We start from the raw sequence: 16,600 nt of genomic DNA, 5'->3' as shown, positions 1-16,600 counted from the left end.
TGTTTAGCTTCCATGGGGATGGAGAGTCCTGGCTGCCATCTTCTGCATATCAATTTCTGTGACCACTCCTGAAACCTTCCCTAGAGCCTTTTCTTCCCCAGAATACCTCATGCTGCCTCAGTTCTCCACAAGCCTCTACAGAGGCCCTCAGAAGAACATTGGGTGAACTCTGTTTTGAGAGCCTTTGCAAGGAAGGGGGGGCTTCCCCAGAAAGGAGGGATGGATGGAGAGGTGCCTCTCTATCCTGACAGTGCTATGGATCACCCATACGCGCCCTTCTCCCACTCCTCCAGGAGGAGGCTTCACGGGGTCACTGGCATGGTCACTATGCTCTGGCCTCTTGTCCTTGGAGAAGCTGAGTCGGGTCTCTGACTAACACACTTCCCACCCACCTGCCCTCATCCACACCCTGCAGATCTGCCCCTGCCCCACCCCTTCCAGGCCTGCAGCGGGGTTGCCCTGCTGTCACCACTGCCCCTGGGGGCAAGTGCACTGCCCATCCAGAGCCTCTCACCAGGCTCTCTCCCAGGCCTTTGCCTGTCTTTTCTTATCTGGCCACAGGTTTTGGCCAGCCTTTCTCAACTCTGACGTAGTCTATCAAATAGTTTGCTCAAAAATCTGCAGAGCTACAGACTGATGCTTAGGCCTGTGTGTTGTGTGGAGGCCCCTCCTTTCCTGCTACTTCTTCATCATTCTCAACCACAGAGCTTGGGTTACTTTTCTTCCCAAGCTTGGGACACATCAGCTCCAATCATTAGGCCATTCCTGCTCCTGAAACATACACCCAACCCAAGACCAAGAGGCCCAGAAGCAGAAAGGCAAAATGCAATGGGAAAAGGGAGAAGATCACAGCATTTCATGTTTTTAAGCTACTGGTTTCCCCCAGCTACCACACCACTTTTTATCTTATTTTATCCTATTTTTGTTTCGTTTCATTTCATCTTAAATGTCAGATCCATTTTGAAAAAAAAAATGGGGGTATTATGTTTTATTTGAAGTTCCAGCTATCTGAAACTTTCAGCTGAATCACTGATTATCCAGTGGTGGGCTGGAAAAAACTGATTAATTTCCCACCTCAGCTTCCTGATGGGTTTGGTTTGGCTCAGGGATGCAGTGTGCAAATGCCTCCACATGAGGTGCCTTTGCCAGGAACACGCTGCTGTGGAGCTGGCCAGGATGCCCTGCAGCCCCCCAGGGTTGACTCTGGGGGAGGTGGAAATGCTGGTGAGGTGGCAGTGACAGGGAGCCCGTAGCAAAATGGCCTGAGAACCCATCCAGGCCTGGTGCAGCCGTCTGCGACAGCTGTCCTCACGGAGCCAAGGACTGTGCTGATACCATCAGGTAGGAGTGAGGAGAGGCATAGCCGTGTTTCCCCCCTGAGAAAAATGCAAAAAGCACGGATGCCTGGGTGGCTCAGTAGTTGAATGTCTGCCTTTGGCTTAGGGCATGATCCTGGCATCCCAGGATTGAGTCCAACATCGGGTTCCCCCCAGGGAGCCTGTTTCTCCCTCTGCCTGTGTCTCTGCCTCTCTCTGTCTCTGTGCCTCTCGTGATTAAGTCAATAAAATCTTAAAAAAAGAAAAGAAAAATACAAGAAACAGAGACAAGTGTCTGCCAAGGGCAGGCTGGACAGAGCAAGTCTCCTAACTGGCAGCCCAGAACCTGGGGTGTGGCTGAGCACTAACAAACACTAATGTTGCACGGGGCAGATGAAGCAGTGGCTCCCAGGCTGGGCTCCATCCCCCAGTCCCTGTCACCACTTACTCTTCCAAAACCCTCGAGGCTCCAAGTTTGTCCATCAGTGTTTGGAACTGGGTCTCCTCATCGTCATCCATGTGGCCCACATGCTCTTCCCCTCTGGACTGGTACACCTTCTCTTCCTGCAGCTGGGCCACCTGTTCCCCTGCATCTTCCTGACCTGGCTTGTTCTGGCTGAAGAAGAAGTGACCTGGGGGGACACACAGCACCGGATCTGAATTCAGCGAGCAATACTCACCCAGGAAGACCTTCTCATTCTTAGTTGCCAGGAATCATGTGAGGCTCATCCGAAAGAAGAAAAGGGCAACCCCCTTACGGCAAGCATTCCTGAACACTATCTCCTGGGTTTGGGGGCTCTCCCGCTTCCACGAGATGCTGAGAGACGCTAGAACCTGGGAAAGGCGGAATGGATGACGGTACGATGGCGCCTTTGTGGTTCCTAGACCTTAAAATCTGGCTTTGAGCTCATGTCTTCACTGATTTCCTCTCTGGACAAGAGGCTTCCCTCCATCGACCTCCAGCAGCCTGACTGCGCTCCGAAGCATGAGCTAGTCATTCCCACCACTGGGATCACCGTGCTTCACGTTCACAAGCGATTAACAATTTTGGGTGCACTTTCTCCATACTCAGACTGCCTGTAATATACAGCAATCTGTCTTATGCTCTCAAGGCAGTTATAAGCTCCTAGAGGTCAGGAAAGGCCTCAACTACTTCCAAACAAACTATATGGCACTTTGTTTGAGGCAGATGTGTGATAAAACTTGCCCACTGACCAGTACCTGCTCTGATCAATACCTGATCGCTATCTGATCTGATGGTGTATCAGGTTTCTTTATCTCGTTTATGAATCTCTGGTCTCTTTCCTCCTGGGTACCTTGAGAATGACTGGTCTATTCAAACCCTCTAGAAAGTCCTCTGACAGTGGGTTCCCCTCCATCTGGAAAACTCAGCCAGGGGATCCCTGGGTGGCACAGCGGTTTAGCGCCTGCCTTTGGCCCGGGGCGCGATCCTGGAGACCCGGGATCGAATCCCACGTCGGGCTCCCGGTGCATGGAGCCTGCTTCTCCCTCTGCCTGTGTCTCTGCCTCTCTCTCTCTCTCTCTCTCTCTCTCTCTCTCTGTGTGTGTGTGTGACTATCATAAATAAATAAAAATTAAAAAAAAAAACTCAGCCAGACCCAGGTTGAAATGAACCATTTCAGCCACCCCACTTTGTTGCACACTGGTAACATGGAAAGGAAAGGAGATAGAGAGGCTGGAAATCATCTCAGCTCCCCCTTTTGTGACAAGGCTTCTACCTGAGTTTCCCTGCATTCCCCTTACCCCTCTCAGGTGGGAGGGGACCTGGCCATGACAGTGTTGTGGGTACTGAGAGAACAATGGTGTGAATAGCTGCCATGGACACAGAATGAAGCCCAAATAATCCAAAGCTTAGAAGTTTCCAGAGAGCAGGGAAGCTTGTGCTACACTAACCCACAGATCTGGTGAGAGAGGTGTGCCCTTCCATAGCTTTAGGTAGATGCATGCCCTGGGGCCCTGGCACCCATCAGAACTTACTGAATCCAGTGGTGAACTCCTCTGGTGTCAGGAAGCCATTGCCGTCAGCATCCAGGGCATCGAATACATCCTCCAATTCCTCCAGGCTGAGAGGCAATTCCTCATGGAGCCTCTGAAAACAATCCAGACTGCACTGGTTAACACAGCTTAGCAGAGCTTCCTGCCAAAAATGTCTAGAGCTGGCCCTGTCCCACAAAATATCCCTTTACCACGCTTCTCCTCCTTTGAATGTTATAACATCGATGATTTACCAGGTGCCTACTAATGTGCTAGGCAATTTTCTAGGCGATTGACAAACAAATAAATATTTATCAACATATTTACAAATATGCATACTTGTATTTAATTCTCATGACAATCCTTTAGGTGGGCATTATTATCACCACTTTCTACAGGAAGTATGAGGTTAAAGTTCCTTGCCCAAAGGTCACCTAGCCTGTAAAGAACCACACCAGGAGTCAAATCCAGGCCTGACTCCAAAGCTGGCCCTCTTCACAACCATAAAGAATGGAAACTGTGCAGGACTGAATCCTGTTGTGGGCTATAAGCTACATGACGCTCCGTTGTCAAGTTAAATGAGATAGCAAACATAAATAACTTGGCCCAGGACCTGGCCCAGGGAAAGCATTCAATAAAAGGTAGTAGGGAGGCAGAGAAAGAGAGCGGGACAGACAGACAGAGCGATCCACTGACCCACCAAGGCCAGCCAGCAAGTGAATGACAAAGGAGCCAGGTTTCGCCCAGTCCTCCCTGTCTCTGCAAGCCCCATCCTCTGCCATGCTACCTCCCCTGCTAAGACACAGGTATGGGTCACACTCGGAAGCCTCCCTTCATGGATCCACTCATGTCCCTGGGTCTCAGCACATTTGTCAATTTCTGTGGACACACGTTTTGATCCTTTGGCCTGAGGGGATGGTAGATAAGCTCCCTTCTTTTGTGTAAGTGACCTACACCCATCACTTCAGGCTGTGTCCCCCCCTTCTGCTTCCTATTGGCTCTCAACTCATTCCTGAAAAGATGTTAACTGCCATGTGCTTAAGGTATCAATCCTCCAAGAGCATTTGTGTTCTAAAGGGGAACTGGACAGGGTGGTGCACAAGGCAGCTTTAAATAAACGCTGAACCTAAATCCAGGCCTGACTAGGGACCATGCAGGATGCAGGATAGGAGGGGAGGGACCAGCTGCTGTTGGGATAAGGAGCAAGTGGCTAAATTCCTGACACTTCCGTCTGGCCTTCTGCCTCATGTGCAGTGGCCCCAGGTCAAGGCTGATCGGCATAGTTGAAGCAAGTGTTCTCTTCTGCCCTAATAATCTAAGTCCCCACACAAGGACTCCCCAGGGGAGTTCATTACAGCCAAGCTGATCTTCCTCCCTGTTACCCAAGAGACAGCTGCACAAGATTGCCAGCATCCAAGTAACTGACAGCTGAAGACAAGGAGCACAGGGTTGTAAGAGAAAGGTACATACCCATCTGAACAATGAAAACGAGCCAGCAGGTGTGAAAGCCCACAACATGACTTGCAAGAACACTTGGCTTGATCCTATGGCAATCTTCTAGCTGATAAGTCATAAAGTTTAATTTGGCAGGTAATGCATTAAGGGAGACTGTGGTGCATTACAAAGTGGAAAGATAGGATGCTGTGGAAGCCATTTAGAAGAACTGAATTAAATATGAATGAGTTTTTTAGAAAGGAAGGGAGTGAGAGTGTGTGCAAAGCATCTAGAAGTACATGTGCTTAGCATACAGCTGAGTCTCTGGCTTATCAACAATCCTTAAACCAGCTGTCTCAAAAGCCACAGTACGAGAATGAGGGAGGTGGGGTGAGGAGTGAGTCAATTTTGCAAGGAGGAAGTTTATTAGCTCCACTGGAAACCAAAGGCATCAAATGGGATGTAGAGGGAAAACCCAAGTGACTCTGGTCTGTTCTTCTGGGTGATCCTTCCTCCTCCCTTCCCACTGTCAGCCTAGGACTGTTGGATCTGACCTGAGATATGCCTCACACAGTGCTGGAGCTAGAGATGGGCTGCAGAGGTTGGTGGGACCCTCAATCTGCCTTTCACCCAAACCATCCAGCATGTGGGTACCTCTTCTATCGTTAGCATGAATCTCGAAAAGCTGTCATACCCTGCCCCGAGGCTCCATTCCTGAATCTAACACAAGTCCCTCCATCACCTAACCCCAGCCTCTCTGGTCTATGACTCAAGCTGGTTTCCTCTTTTTGTTGTCAGTGAACCTGGGACAAGTGATCTTAGATCCTCCCAGGAGTTCTTACTCTTCCTGTCCCAGCAAATTAGTACCAAGTTCTCCTTTAGCCTTCTCTGTACCACACCAGATTCTTTAACTTCTCTTTGTTGGCCCTATTTGAAAAATCCTTTATTCTTAATAACCATAATCACTTCTTGTTTATCTTTGTTCTCAGGTCCTTGCAAAGCCATGTAAAATCAATTCATTCTGGCCTTGTCCCCTGAGCACCTGGTACTGTCTACATTTTCAATTCACTGAGGTAAGCAGAGTGAAGGGGGGCAAGACTATCCATTGCACTGATCAGATAGCCTGCAAGGCTCCAGATTTGCCTAAAGTCACAGTGGAGACCAGTGCTGGGATTAAAGAGCTGATTTCCCATAACGGACTTCAGCTACAGTCAAATGGTCCTCTGCCATGTTCTTTCTAGAATTCCCTATTGGGCATTACCATTCCGCACCTACCCATCTACCACCAAAAGTTTCTTTTACCAGCAGCACCACGTACTAGCCTTCTAGAGAGCCTGTTTCACTTGTATATACTGTTTCATTTCCATCTGGAAGGGCAGGCAGGGAAGGAGGAGAAATGGAAAGTGAGCTCACCCTATTCATGCTGCCATGCCCCATGCCCAAGCAGCTCTATAAAACTCCACCACTCCATGAAAGCCTGCCTCCCACCACTGCCATCAAGCTAGCTCTGAATTCCTGCCTCACTCAGGTTCTGCAGCCCCCTGGGGTAGGCCAGGCTATGTAGGTCCCCTAAACACATTTCCTTCTTTTATTAGCCTCACATCAGCTTGTATTTTATATACTGATAGATGCAATTAGTTTTTGAATGTCTGGTCCTTCAGTGGACTGGAAGCTCTGAGACAGGGATCCTGTTCATTTTCACTTACTATCGTGTTCCCAGATAGCTCAGTGATGACCGATATGAAGTATTTAGACACTTGTTGAATGAATGAATGAATGAATGAATGAGTGTCTAAGAATGATGGCAGGAGAGCCTGAACTCCTATTTAAGGGGCATTGGTCTGGATTTCTCATGCTCCTGATCCTGACCAGCACTCCTGCTGATGCTCTGCAAGGTCTTACAGACTGGACATTTTCCAGGACGTGGAACAGGAAGCAATCCTGAAGCAACAGTGCTGAGGCCTGGGACTCCCAGAACCATGAAAAATGCTGTCTTCTGCTATGCACCAGCCAGACCCCTCTACCTTCCTGGTCACTACCCCAGTAACATGCCTTATGCTGCTGAAAGTGAATGGGTGCACAACTTCAAACCTATCCAAAGAAAACTCATTAAAGAGAAAACCAAAAGAGATCCAGCTTTACAGTCAGAATTAAAGTCTCCCTCCTCTGGGGGCTTCAACAGCATCCTATTGAGACCTCTATTCCAGCACCAGCTACTCTCTTCCCATGCCATAGCTCAGCCATATCAAACACCTTCAGGGTGAGAATTCAAGGTCTGAGAGGTGAGATCTACACCTTTATTCTGCTTTATGATTTCATGTGCTTGGTTCGGGCTGTTTGGTATAGCCTAGGGTTTCTTAACCTCTGCACTACTGAAATCTTAGAATAGTTAATTCTTTGTTGGGGGAGGGAGGGAAGCTGACCTGTGCATTATAGGGTATGAGCAAAAGATGCCAGTAGCACCTCCCTCTCTAGTACTTTCAATCGAAAATGTTTCCAGACATCACCAAATGTCCTCCAAGAAGTGAAACTGGCCCACTCATGTGGAGTGGACACAAACAACAACACTGGCTGGATAGGAGTGGAAGACCCCTTCTTCAGCATGAGTGTCTTTTCCTTATCTCCAAGGAAGTACAGATGACTTGCACTTAAAATCAAAGAATGATGGTTTGGCCGTTATGGAAAACAGTATTGTGGTTCTTCAAAAAATTAGAAGTAGAATTACCATATGATCCAGCAATTCCACTTCTGGATATCTACCCAAAAAAATTGAAAGCAGGGACTCAAAGAGTCTTTCACACCTCTGTTCGCAGCAGCATTATTCTCACTTGAGGGTGTGAAGCAGCCCAGGTGTCCATTGATGGATGAATGGATGAACAATGTGTAGTATATAGGTACAATGAAATATTATCTAACCTGATAAAGGAAGGTAATTCTGACACCTGCTACAACATGGATAAACCTTGAAAACATTATGCCATGTGAAATAAGCCAGTCATAAAGGGGCAGATACTGTGTGGTCCCACTTACATGAGGAATTTAGAGCAGTAAAATTCATAGAGACAGAAAGAAAGTAGAATGGTTGTTGCCAGAGGCTGCAGGCAGGAGGCAATGGGAGTTAGCATTTAATGGGCACAGAGTTTCCATTCTGGAAGTTGCTAACGGTTCTAGAGATGATGAAGGTGATGGTTGCATAACAGTATGAATGTGCTTAAGGCCGTTGAGCTACAGCAAATGGTTAAGACGGTAAATTTTATGTTATGTGTATTTTGCCACAATTTAAAAAATCACAGTGTGGAGTACATCAGGCTGAGATAAGACATGGGACACAATTCCCCATCTCCTACTCCCAACACACACACACACACACACACACACACACACACACACACACACACACACACACAAGTATATTTATGGAGGGATATCCAAGTCCTGGCCTCAGAGCCAAGTGCTCTACATTCATACACTCATTCAATTCTCTTCTAACGCTGGGAGGTAGCATAAATAATTCACAGATGAAGCCCTAGAGGGCTTAAGAGCCACACAAATTCATATGCTACTAAATTGCAGACTCAGGGTTAAAACTCAGTTCAATTTGCTACAAAAATCCTAGAAAGTCTTTTTGTTAACCTAAGCCAAGAATCATCTAACTTTTTCTGTAAAGGACTAGATAACACATATTTTTAGGCTGTGCAGGCCACTTGGTCTTTGTCAGCTATTCACTGGAGCACAGAAGCTGCCATGGACACTTTGTAAATGAATGAGCACAGCTGTGTTCCAATAAAACTTTACTTTGCACAAGGAGGCACTATTTGGTCGGTTTGCCACCAACTCCCAGATGATTCTTAACAGTTTGGCTAGTCGAGGAACTCTAGGCAGTGTTGGGAGATAGACACTTGGCACTGGTAGGTAATCATTTCACTCTGAAAAATCAAGGAAACAGGGTTTTTGAGGCTCTAGGTTTCTTCAGAGATCTCCTGCCCAAACTGACCCCATCATCCTCTCTGGACTGAAGGAGTCCCTTCATAACTTATTCTAGCCCAGCTTCTCGAATCTCTCTGTCCCTTGGAGGCAGGATTGACTTCCAGTCACAGCCCTCAGCCCCATGAGTCTGTTTGTCTAAGGGGCTGTACCAGACCTCACCCCACAAAGCAGTCTTCACCCCAATTCTGCCTGGATTGATCCCCATGAAACCCAGAGAGGTTCCTTGTGGAGGAGAGAGTGCAGACCCTGCTCCTTTCCTTCTGTGGTCCCTGCTCTCTCAGAGTGGGCTGGCTCCATACTGCTGGGGCTCAGGTGCTGTGGCCATCTCCCCTGCCTCTCTGATAAATACAAAATCCATCTGGCCCTCTGCAAATGCTTTTTGGTCATTCAGGAGCAAGAAGAACAAGAGCACCAGGGGAGGAGCTTAACTCTCTCTGTGTCATCCCTTTTTCAAAAGGACAGCAAGCCCTACATGGCTCGTTCCAACTCTGTTTCTCCACTCACCTCTTCCAGCCTCTACGTTGGCCCTCCCATCTGACTCATGGCCTCTCCTTCCTTAAGGGGCGTGCTTCAAAGGGCCTTCCTTCATGGCCAAATTTGTGTGTGTGTATATGTGTGTGTGTGTTTGTGTGTGTGTGTTTGTGTGTGTGCACAATCTGAGTGCTTCTGCTTTCAGTTTCCATGAGGCTGAGCTAGGAGCTAGAGGTGAATAAGGTGTTGGCAGCCAGGTCCAGCGAGCTGACCACCAACCAAAGTGGGGTGATCTCCTGGCAAAGCAGCTAAAGCTACAGCTGTCTCCCCATTTAAACTGGCAACAAAACAAATCCTCATAGACCAGCTCCTACTTATTGAGTGTTTACTTAGAGGTAGGCCCATGCCTTGATCACCATATATATTTTCTCACATCCCTCTGAAATGGATATGATCATTGTCATTTTACTGATGCTCAGAGACATTGAGGGATTTGGCCAAGGCTGAACAGCAAGTTAATACAAAAACAGATTTAAATCCAAGCTCCTTGAACTTTTATTTGCACTTAATCCTACATTGTCTGGACACTTCAGCATTTCCCAAGGACAGACAACTCTCCTCACTCAGATGCACAGCCTCCTATGTTATCAACACATTAACCCAAGTAAAGAGCTCACCAAGAACTGTGAGAGGTGAACCCAAGGGGCACACGGGTTTCCACAGAAAGCCCAAGGTTGACTATATGTTGGTTAGTGGTCTCCACATAGTATTCTTCCAGCCCATCTTGCCCCAGACAGGACCAGGGAAAGCAGCAAGAGACAGCAGTGCTTTTGATGGTACTCTCTCAGGCTGAAGAATGGAAAATTTGAAATGCTTCACTGTCCACAGGTACACAGAAGCTTCAGGGGAAAATGGAGCTGGTAGAAATGAATGCTAAGGATGTACAAGCATCTGCCAGGTAGGATGCCTATCCCCTTCTCCGCGTGCCAGGGTCAGGAGCAAGAACCAAGGAGAAATGTAGCTGAGTTGGTATCTCTGGAACTCAATGGTTAGGACTTCCACCCATGCCAAATACAAATGATGTCTAACAATCTAGACTTTATACCTTAGTTACCATGCCTCTTCCTCCCTTCATTAATGAGTGGGCTACAGTGAGGGTTAATTGGGAAAGATATAGAGTGGAAGTGCTGACTTGCACCATGCATGTGGCTAACAGGTTACCTTCTCGGTAAATGTGAATTCCCTTTTCTTTCCAGAAGGGAAAATCAAAAGTTAAGCATGCCATTAAAACACTATGACCAACCACCACTCCCACAAACCTTTGAAGGATAATTATGAAGTTCATAGATAGGGTAGATCAAAGATTTCCTCAAAGCACACTGAGTCTAGCCTGCCATGGGGAGGGGGACTTGGGAAATGAGTGCTGGTGCCAGAAATGTATTGGGTGATCAACTGCTGAAAACAAGGGTGTTTGGAGCTCACTTGTGGGTGAAGCTGGCCCCATCCTCCAGTACTTTGCCCTCAATTTGCAGCTATTGTACAGTGGAAGAGCTTTAGGAACACCTGAAGCCTGAAAACACCGTCCTCTGGGGCCAGGGAGAGAAAGACCCGTTGCCTTTCACCCAGGTCACAAGGCTTATCTCTTCACAGCTCCCATGTGTGAGCCCATCTGGGGCTGGTGCCCATGAGGGTCTATATTCCACTGCTCAACTTTAGTGTATTCCAAAAACCTAAATTTAAAAAAAGAAAACTTGACCATTATAAGACTTCCTTTCCAACAGCATCTTGACAAAGCAAATGATGAAAGGACTGGAGGCAGGGTTGCTTTAAGCATGCTCTCATTGAGGATGCATTTTATTTATTCATATCAGATGAAATCATGACTGTAGCATTAGGGATGTAAGTGAGATACCGAGAGGAAGTTTTTGACACTCATGGCAGAAAGGCACTAGACCAGGGGTGGCAAAGTGACGCCCCTGGGCTATAAATCAGACCCATCACCTGTTTTTTATGGCCAGTGAACTAAGAATGTCTTTTACATTTTTATTATTTTTTATTCAAGTATAATTAATATACCATATTAGTTTCAAGTGTACAGTATAATGTTAAATGGTTGGAAAAAAGGCAGAAGAAGAATATTTGGTGATATGCAATGATCATATAAAATTCCAATTTCAGTGTCCACAAATAAAGTTTTATTGGAACAGAGCCAAGCTCAGCTGTTTACATGTTGCCTGGGGCAACACGATGCTGAGTGGTCATGGCGGTGCACACGACCCACAGAACCTAAAATCCTTATTCTTTGGCCGTTTACAGAGAGTTTGCTGAGCTCTGCACCAAGCAATGGTGTGCACTGGGTTTCTGAAGTATCTCTCTTGGGACATATTTACAAGAAGTTGAGTGTGGTTGAGTGTGAGAGCTAGGGACAGATAAGGAGCTCTAGAAGCACCTTTCTCTCTGGTCCTTGCACCTGCCACTGTGCCTGCTCTGAAGGCACACATAGCACCCTGGTCTAGCTCAAGGCTTTGCTGTGAAGCAACATGCTGGTGCCTCCCACTTTGTTTCAGAAGGTTCTCTGCCATATCTCACCTAAGTTCCTTATGTTGCTGTCGCCATTTTCTGCAGTCCTGGGAGTTACTGAGTCAGAGAAGGGAAATAATCTCTGAGTGTGACAGCAAGCAAAAGCCAGAGTAGGAATGAACCCAGGAGATCTGGCTCCCAGTAGAGTTTGGGCTGACACTTCCTTCCAGGGAAGAGTAGATAGCATTTTCTTCTGCCCCCACTGGGGCAACCCCTAGCCCAAGAGAGGAAGACCCATACCATTTGGCATTCCGGGTGGGTAGGCCTCTTACCTGCATGTCCTTCCTGGCGATGAAGCCCTTGCCTTCTGTGTCACAGGTCTGAAAGAATTCCTGTGCCTTGCTCAGCATGGACAGCTCCTGGGTCTCCTTGCATTCCAAATTGTCCTGGGGACCCATGCAGGCCCCACTCTCCTTTGGACCCTGGCCAGATCTCTGGGGTCTAGAGACCACTCTCCTGTCAGGGGTAGCCATCCCAGTTTGCCAATTTCTTCAAGTCTTTGCAGAATCTAAACACAGAAGATGAGAGAGACAAGTGGGTATGTGTGGATGGAGTGAGGTATGTCCAGCCTCACTTAGCAACCACCTCCTCATTAGCAGAAGCTCAGGGCAAGGGTAAATGGGCCGTGATCAGCCAGCCCATCAAAGAAGGAAGAGGGGGAAGAAGAAAAGAGACATTTCCAGATTGAAAGGAGGTGGGTAGAGGAAGCCTGAAAACAATGTCTCCCAATTTAAACTAACAACAAAATAGATCCTCATAGACCAGTTCCTACTTATTGAGTGTTTACTTAGAGGTAGGTTCATGCCTTGGTCTCCATATATATTTTCTCACATCCCTCTGAAATAGATATGATCATTGTCATTTTACTGATGCTCAGAGACATTGAGGGATTTGACTAAGGCTGAACAGCAAGTTAATACAAAAACAGATTTAAATTCAAGCTCCTTGAACTTTTATTTGCACTTAATCCTACATTGTCTGGACACTTCAGCATTTCCCAAGGGCAGATAACTCTCCTCACTCAGATGCACAGCCTATGTTATCAACACATTAACCCAAGTAAAGAGCTCACCAAGAACTGTGAGAGTCAACAAGTTCTTGGTGAGCTCTTTACTTATGCAGCAGACCTTTGCAGGAGGGCCCATGAGCATGCAGATGAAAGTTGATGAATGGGAGTTCGCCAGGGCCTCAAGGAGCTTCCTGTCCTACTGGACTTGCCAGGCCTAGTTTGGTGACACCCAAAGCTGTCTCCAGCCAACACAGAATCCCATATTATATACCCTGATCTGACTTTAAAGCCTCTCAAGGAGTTTTTTTCAAAGGGTGCATTGTGATGTGATGCTATGAAGAAGGTTTGTAGAAACCTGCCTCTCGTCTGGACTCTGCTACTTCAATGACCATGAACCAGTCAGTACCTACCTGTCTGATCTTGGTTTCCTCATCTGTATAATGACAAGACTGGACCTATTTGTCTGTTTTTTTAAGATTTTATTTATTTGAAAGAGAGAGTGAATATGAGCAGGAGGGAGGGGCAGAGGGAGAGAGAAAAGCAGACTCCCCACTGAGTAGGGAGCCCAATGACTCAGGACTTGATCCCAGGACCCTGAGATCACAACCTGAGTCAAAGATAGACACTTAGCCAGCTGAATCACCCAGACAGCCCCAGACCTATTTGTCTTTAAGGTCCCTTCTACCTCTGTTTGTAAGTCTATGAAATTTCAACAGAATAAATTGCTATTAATAAAAATTGGGTTAATGTGATGAAAGGAAATATCAATATCCCTGAGTTTTCTATCTGGAGACTTTTTGGAAATAGGCTTGGTCCACATTTGCAGTATATGATAGCATTTGAATGTTAAAATACAGATACACATTGTAAATGCATTTGGAGGGAAATCAGGAAATGAAGTTCTAAATCATATCTCCTGTGCCTTTGTCAGAAAAAAAGGTGGAAAATCACTGTATCAGCAGGTGGATTTGTCTGATTATCAGAGCCCAGGGCACTGGCTCAGTTATACTGTAAATCCAAAGTAATCTATGATTTCAGTCAACATTTTCCACCTACCAGATGTGTCAAGAGCTGGAATACTATTCCTGGCTTTAAGAATGCACTCTGTGTAACAAAGCCTGGGCGACGTAGAGCAGACTTCACCTTCTGCCTCCACTTGGGCTGGACGATGGGCTCCCATCTGCCACCTCTGACCAGCCCCTTCCTCAGGAATTGTTTCTCTTTGTCCCTATTATATAGTGTGAACTGGGCATCACCTAATCATAGACAGATTTAACATTTCTATTCTGTCTTGCCCAGAAGGAACTAAATGCCTTAGTTATAAGTCCCAAGAGAGGAGGGCCATTTCTGGGTAGCCTTATGATGTGCATTGCCCAGAATATCTATGTGCAACTCTGAGCTTACAAAGGGCTTTTGGATAATAACAGTGGTAACATCTAAGCTTCTGCAAATGCACAGCATGAGCAGAACAGTCTATATCTTTCTGCTACCTAGTCAGGACTGTCTCAAGGTGTCTGTCATCCAGCAGCCCCTGCCCCATTCCCAATTGCTATTCCCAGAAGACTCTACTAACAACATCTGACATTCCTTGAGGGTTTCCCCTTGCCAGCCCTCTGACATACTTTATTCTGATAGAACCTGGTATCCCTCTACTAGGTAAGGATGACTAGGATTTCCATCTCACAGATAAGGAAACTGTGTTTGGGAAAGGTTAAGGGACTTAGATCAAGGTCTAGTAGAGTTAGAGATCTTAGGTACTATACCACATGGCCTTCTATCATGAGCCCCAGCTATGGGCTTGCTCTTAATGGTCTACTTATCCCCAACAGATAATAACCTAAGTCCACCACCCAGAGGCATAGTCATCGTTTTAACATTTATCATTCATTTATTCATTCACTCATTCATTTATTCACTCATTTACTCATCTACTGATTACCCTGTTGCAGGCTCTGAGCTAACACTGAAAAACACAAACATGAATAAGACATGGTCCCTGCTGTTAATGAGTGATGCTCAAATGGTGGGGTTTCAGTCATGGTAACTCACAGTAAAGGAAGATATTTGGGGTTAGGTCTGTCCTCCATACCCTTCAAAAGAGACTACAGAGCAATCAGCTACTACCGACCACTTATGTGAGCTGAAGTGAGCCATTCTGGGCATGGCAATTCGTAGAGACAATCTGCCAGTTCTAAGTCTGACTTTCTCTGGCTCTCTGCCTTCCCTGACCCATTTCACAGGTGATGCATGGCATGAGAGAGCTAATAGTTCTAAGGCAGCCAGCTATGAGCGACTATTAGAAAGGCACCATGTCTTATTTGATTTTAATCCCCGTTCCTAGCCAAGAATATGGTATATAATAGGTGCTCACTGGTTGTCTGCTGAATAAAGGAAAACCAATTTTTTGGCTGAAATCTTTGCAGGGAGGCCAAGAATTTGTATTTCAGTAAGATAGTTCTATATCTGGATTTTTATCTCATAAAGAATGTCAGACTTTCATTTCCAGAAAAGATGGAGTAACAGAGACTGAACTTACTTTCCAACTGAAATAACTTTAAAAAAATCCAAACAAAATATACTTTTAAAAAATTCTTTCTAAGACACTAGACATCAGGCAACACAGGACAGTGATTCTTCAGTAGGGCTGGGACTAGGGTGACTTAAATGAAGCTCCAAAAGTGCAAAACTAAAGGAGGCATTTACTCTCAGGTACTAGCCTTGTACTTGTACAACTCTGAAAGTGAGTGTCTTCTTAAGGGTGAGATGCCTAAGATACAATATTTAAAGAGAAATCCATTCTTAAAACTGCATTTAAAGGGAAATCCATTCTGAAAACTTAAATTTTTGTACCCTAGGGACTTACCCACCTCATTCTAGCCCAAAACTTGTTCCTAACAAGTGGAAAACAAACAAAAGGAGCCCTATTATTGCCTAAGAGTTTTAAGGCCATGACACAGGAAGGGAATATCCAGGCAGAGCTTGGCAGACTCTCCAAGTTGAGAAAAACCAAAATGCTGCTTACAAGAAGTAGAGTTTAAACATTATGACACAAATAAGTTAAAAGCAAAAGGCTGGAAAAATATACACCATATTAATACTAGCCAAGAGAAACTGCATATTAATATCAGGCAGAGTCTATTCTAGAACAAAGAATATATTAATAAGAATAAAGAAAGTAATTCACAATGATAAAGAAATCAATTCATTAATAAGATAATAATAATCCTAAATACTTATGCACCTGATAACAGGGCTTTAAAATGCATGAAGCAGACGGAATGAACACTGGGTATTATACTATATGTTGGCAAATCGAACTCCAATAAACAATAAATAAATAAATAAATAAATAAATAAATAAATAAAACAAAAACTGATAGAATTGCAAGGAGAAATAGACAAATCCACATTCATATTCAAAGATTTCAATTTCACTCTATCAATAATTAATAAAACATGTAGAATGAAATCAGTAAAGATACCAAAGTGAACAATGCTGTCAACCATCTTGACCTAATTGACATTTATAGAGTACTTTACCCAACAAAAGGTAAATATACTGTCTTTTCAATGCATACGGAATATTTACCATGAGGGTCCATATTCTGGTCCATAAAGCAAGTTTCAATAAATATTAAAGGATTCAAAGTCATATAAAGTACATACTTAAACCACAGAGAAGTATGTGAACAGAACAATAACAAAAAGACCTCTGGAATATCCCAAATAGGTGAAAACTACGTAACATACTTCTAAATAACTCATAGGTCACAGAAGAAATGGAAAGGGAAATGAAAAAGTATTTTGA

At 45.3% G+C, this 16,600-nt stretch overlaps 1 protein-coding gene across 3 annotated transcripts in view; it reads right to left on the bottom strand.

The window, feature by feature from the left end:
• CRACR2A (calcium release activated channel regulator 2A) overlaps positions 1–16,600 on the bottom strand; it is a 202,119-nt gene that overhangs the window by 72,844 nt on the left and 112,675 nt on the right. For all 3 annotated transcript variants that reach the window (XM_072766208.1, XM_025995392.2, XM_072766209.1), the window contains 3 exons: positions 12,056–12,291; positions 3,315–3,426; positions 1,765–1,948 (listed from right to left, as the gene is read on the bottom strand). In XM_072766208.1, coding sequence (XP_072622309.1) covers positions 1,765–1,948; positions 3,315–3,426; positions 12,056–12,256 — 497 coding nt within the window. In that variant the 5' untranslated portion in view covers positions 12,257–12,291. The remainder of the gene's footprint in view (positions 1–1,764; positions 1,949–3,314; positions 3,427–12,055; positions 12,292–16,600) is intronic.

This window comes from Vulpes vulpes, chromosome 8, assembly GCF_048418805.1.
Source record: "Vulpes vulpes isolate BD-2025 chromosome 8, VulVul3, whole genome shotgun sequence".
Lineage (NCBI taxonomy): Eukaryota > Metazoa > Chordata > Mammalia > Carnivora > Canidae > Vulpes > Vulpes vulpes.
The sequence above is the reverse complement of the archived record's forward strand: the minus strand, read 5'-3'. Positions and strand labels throughout refer to the sequence as shown.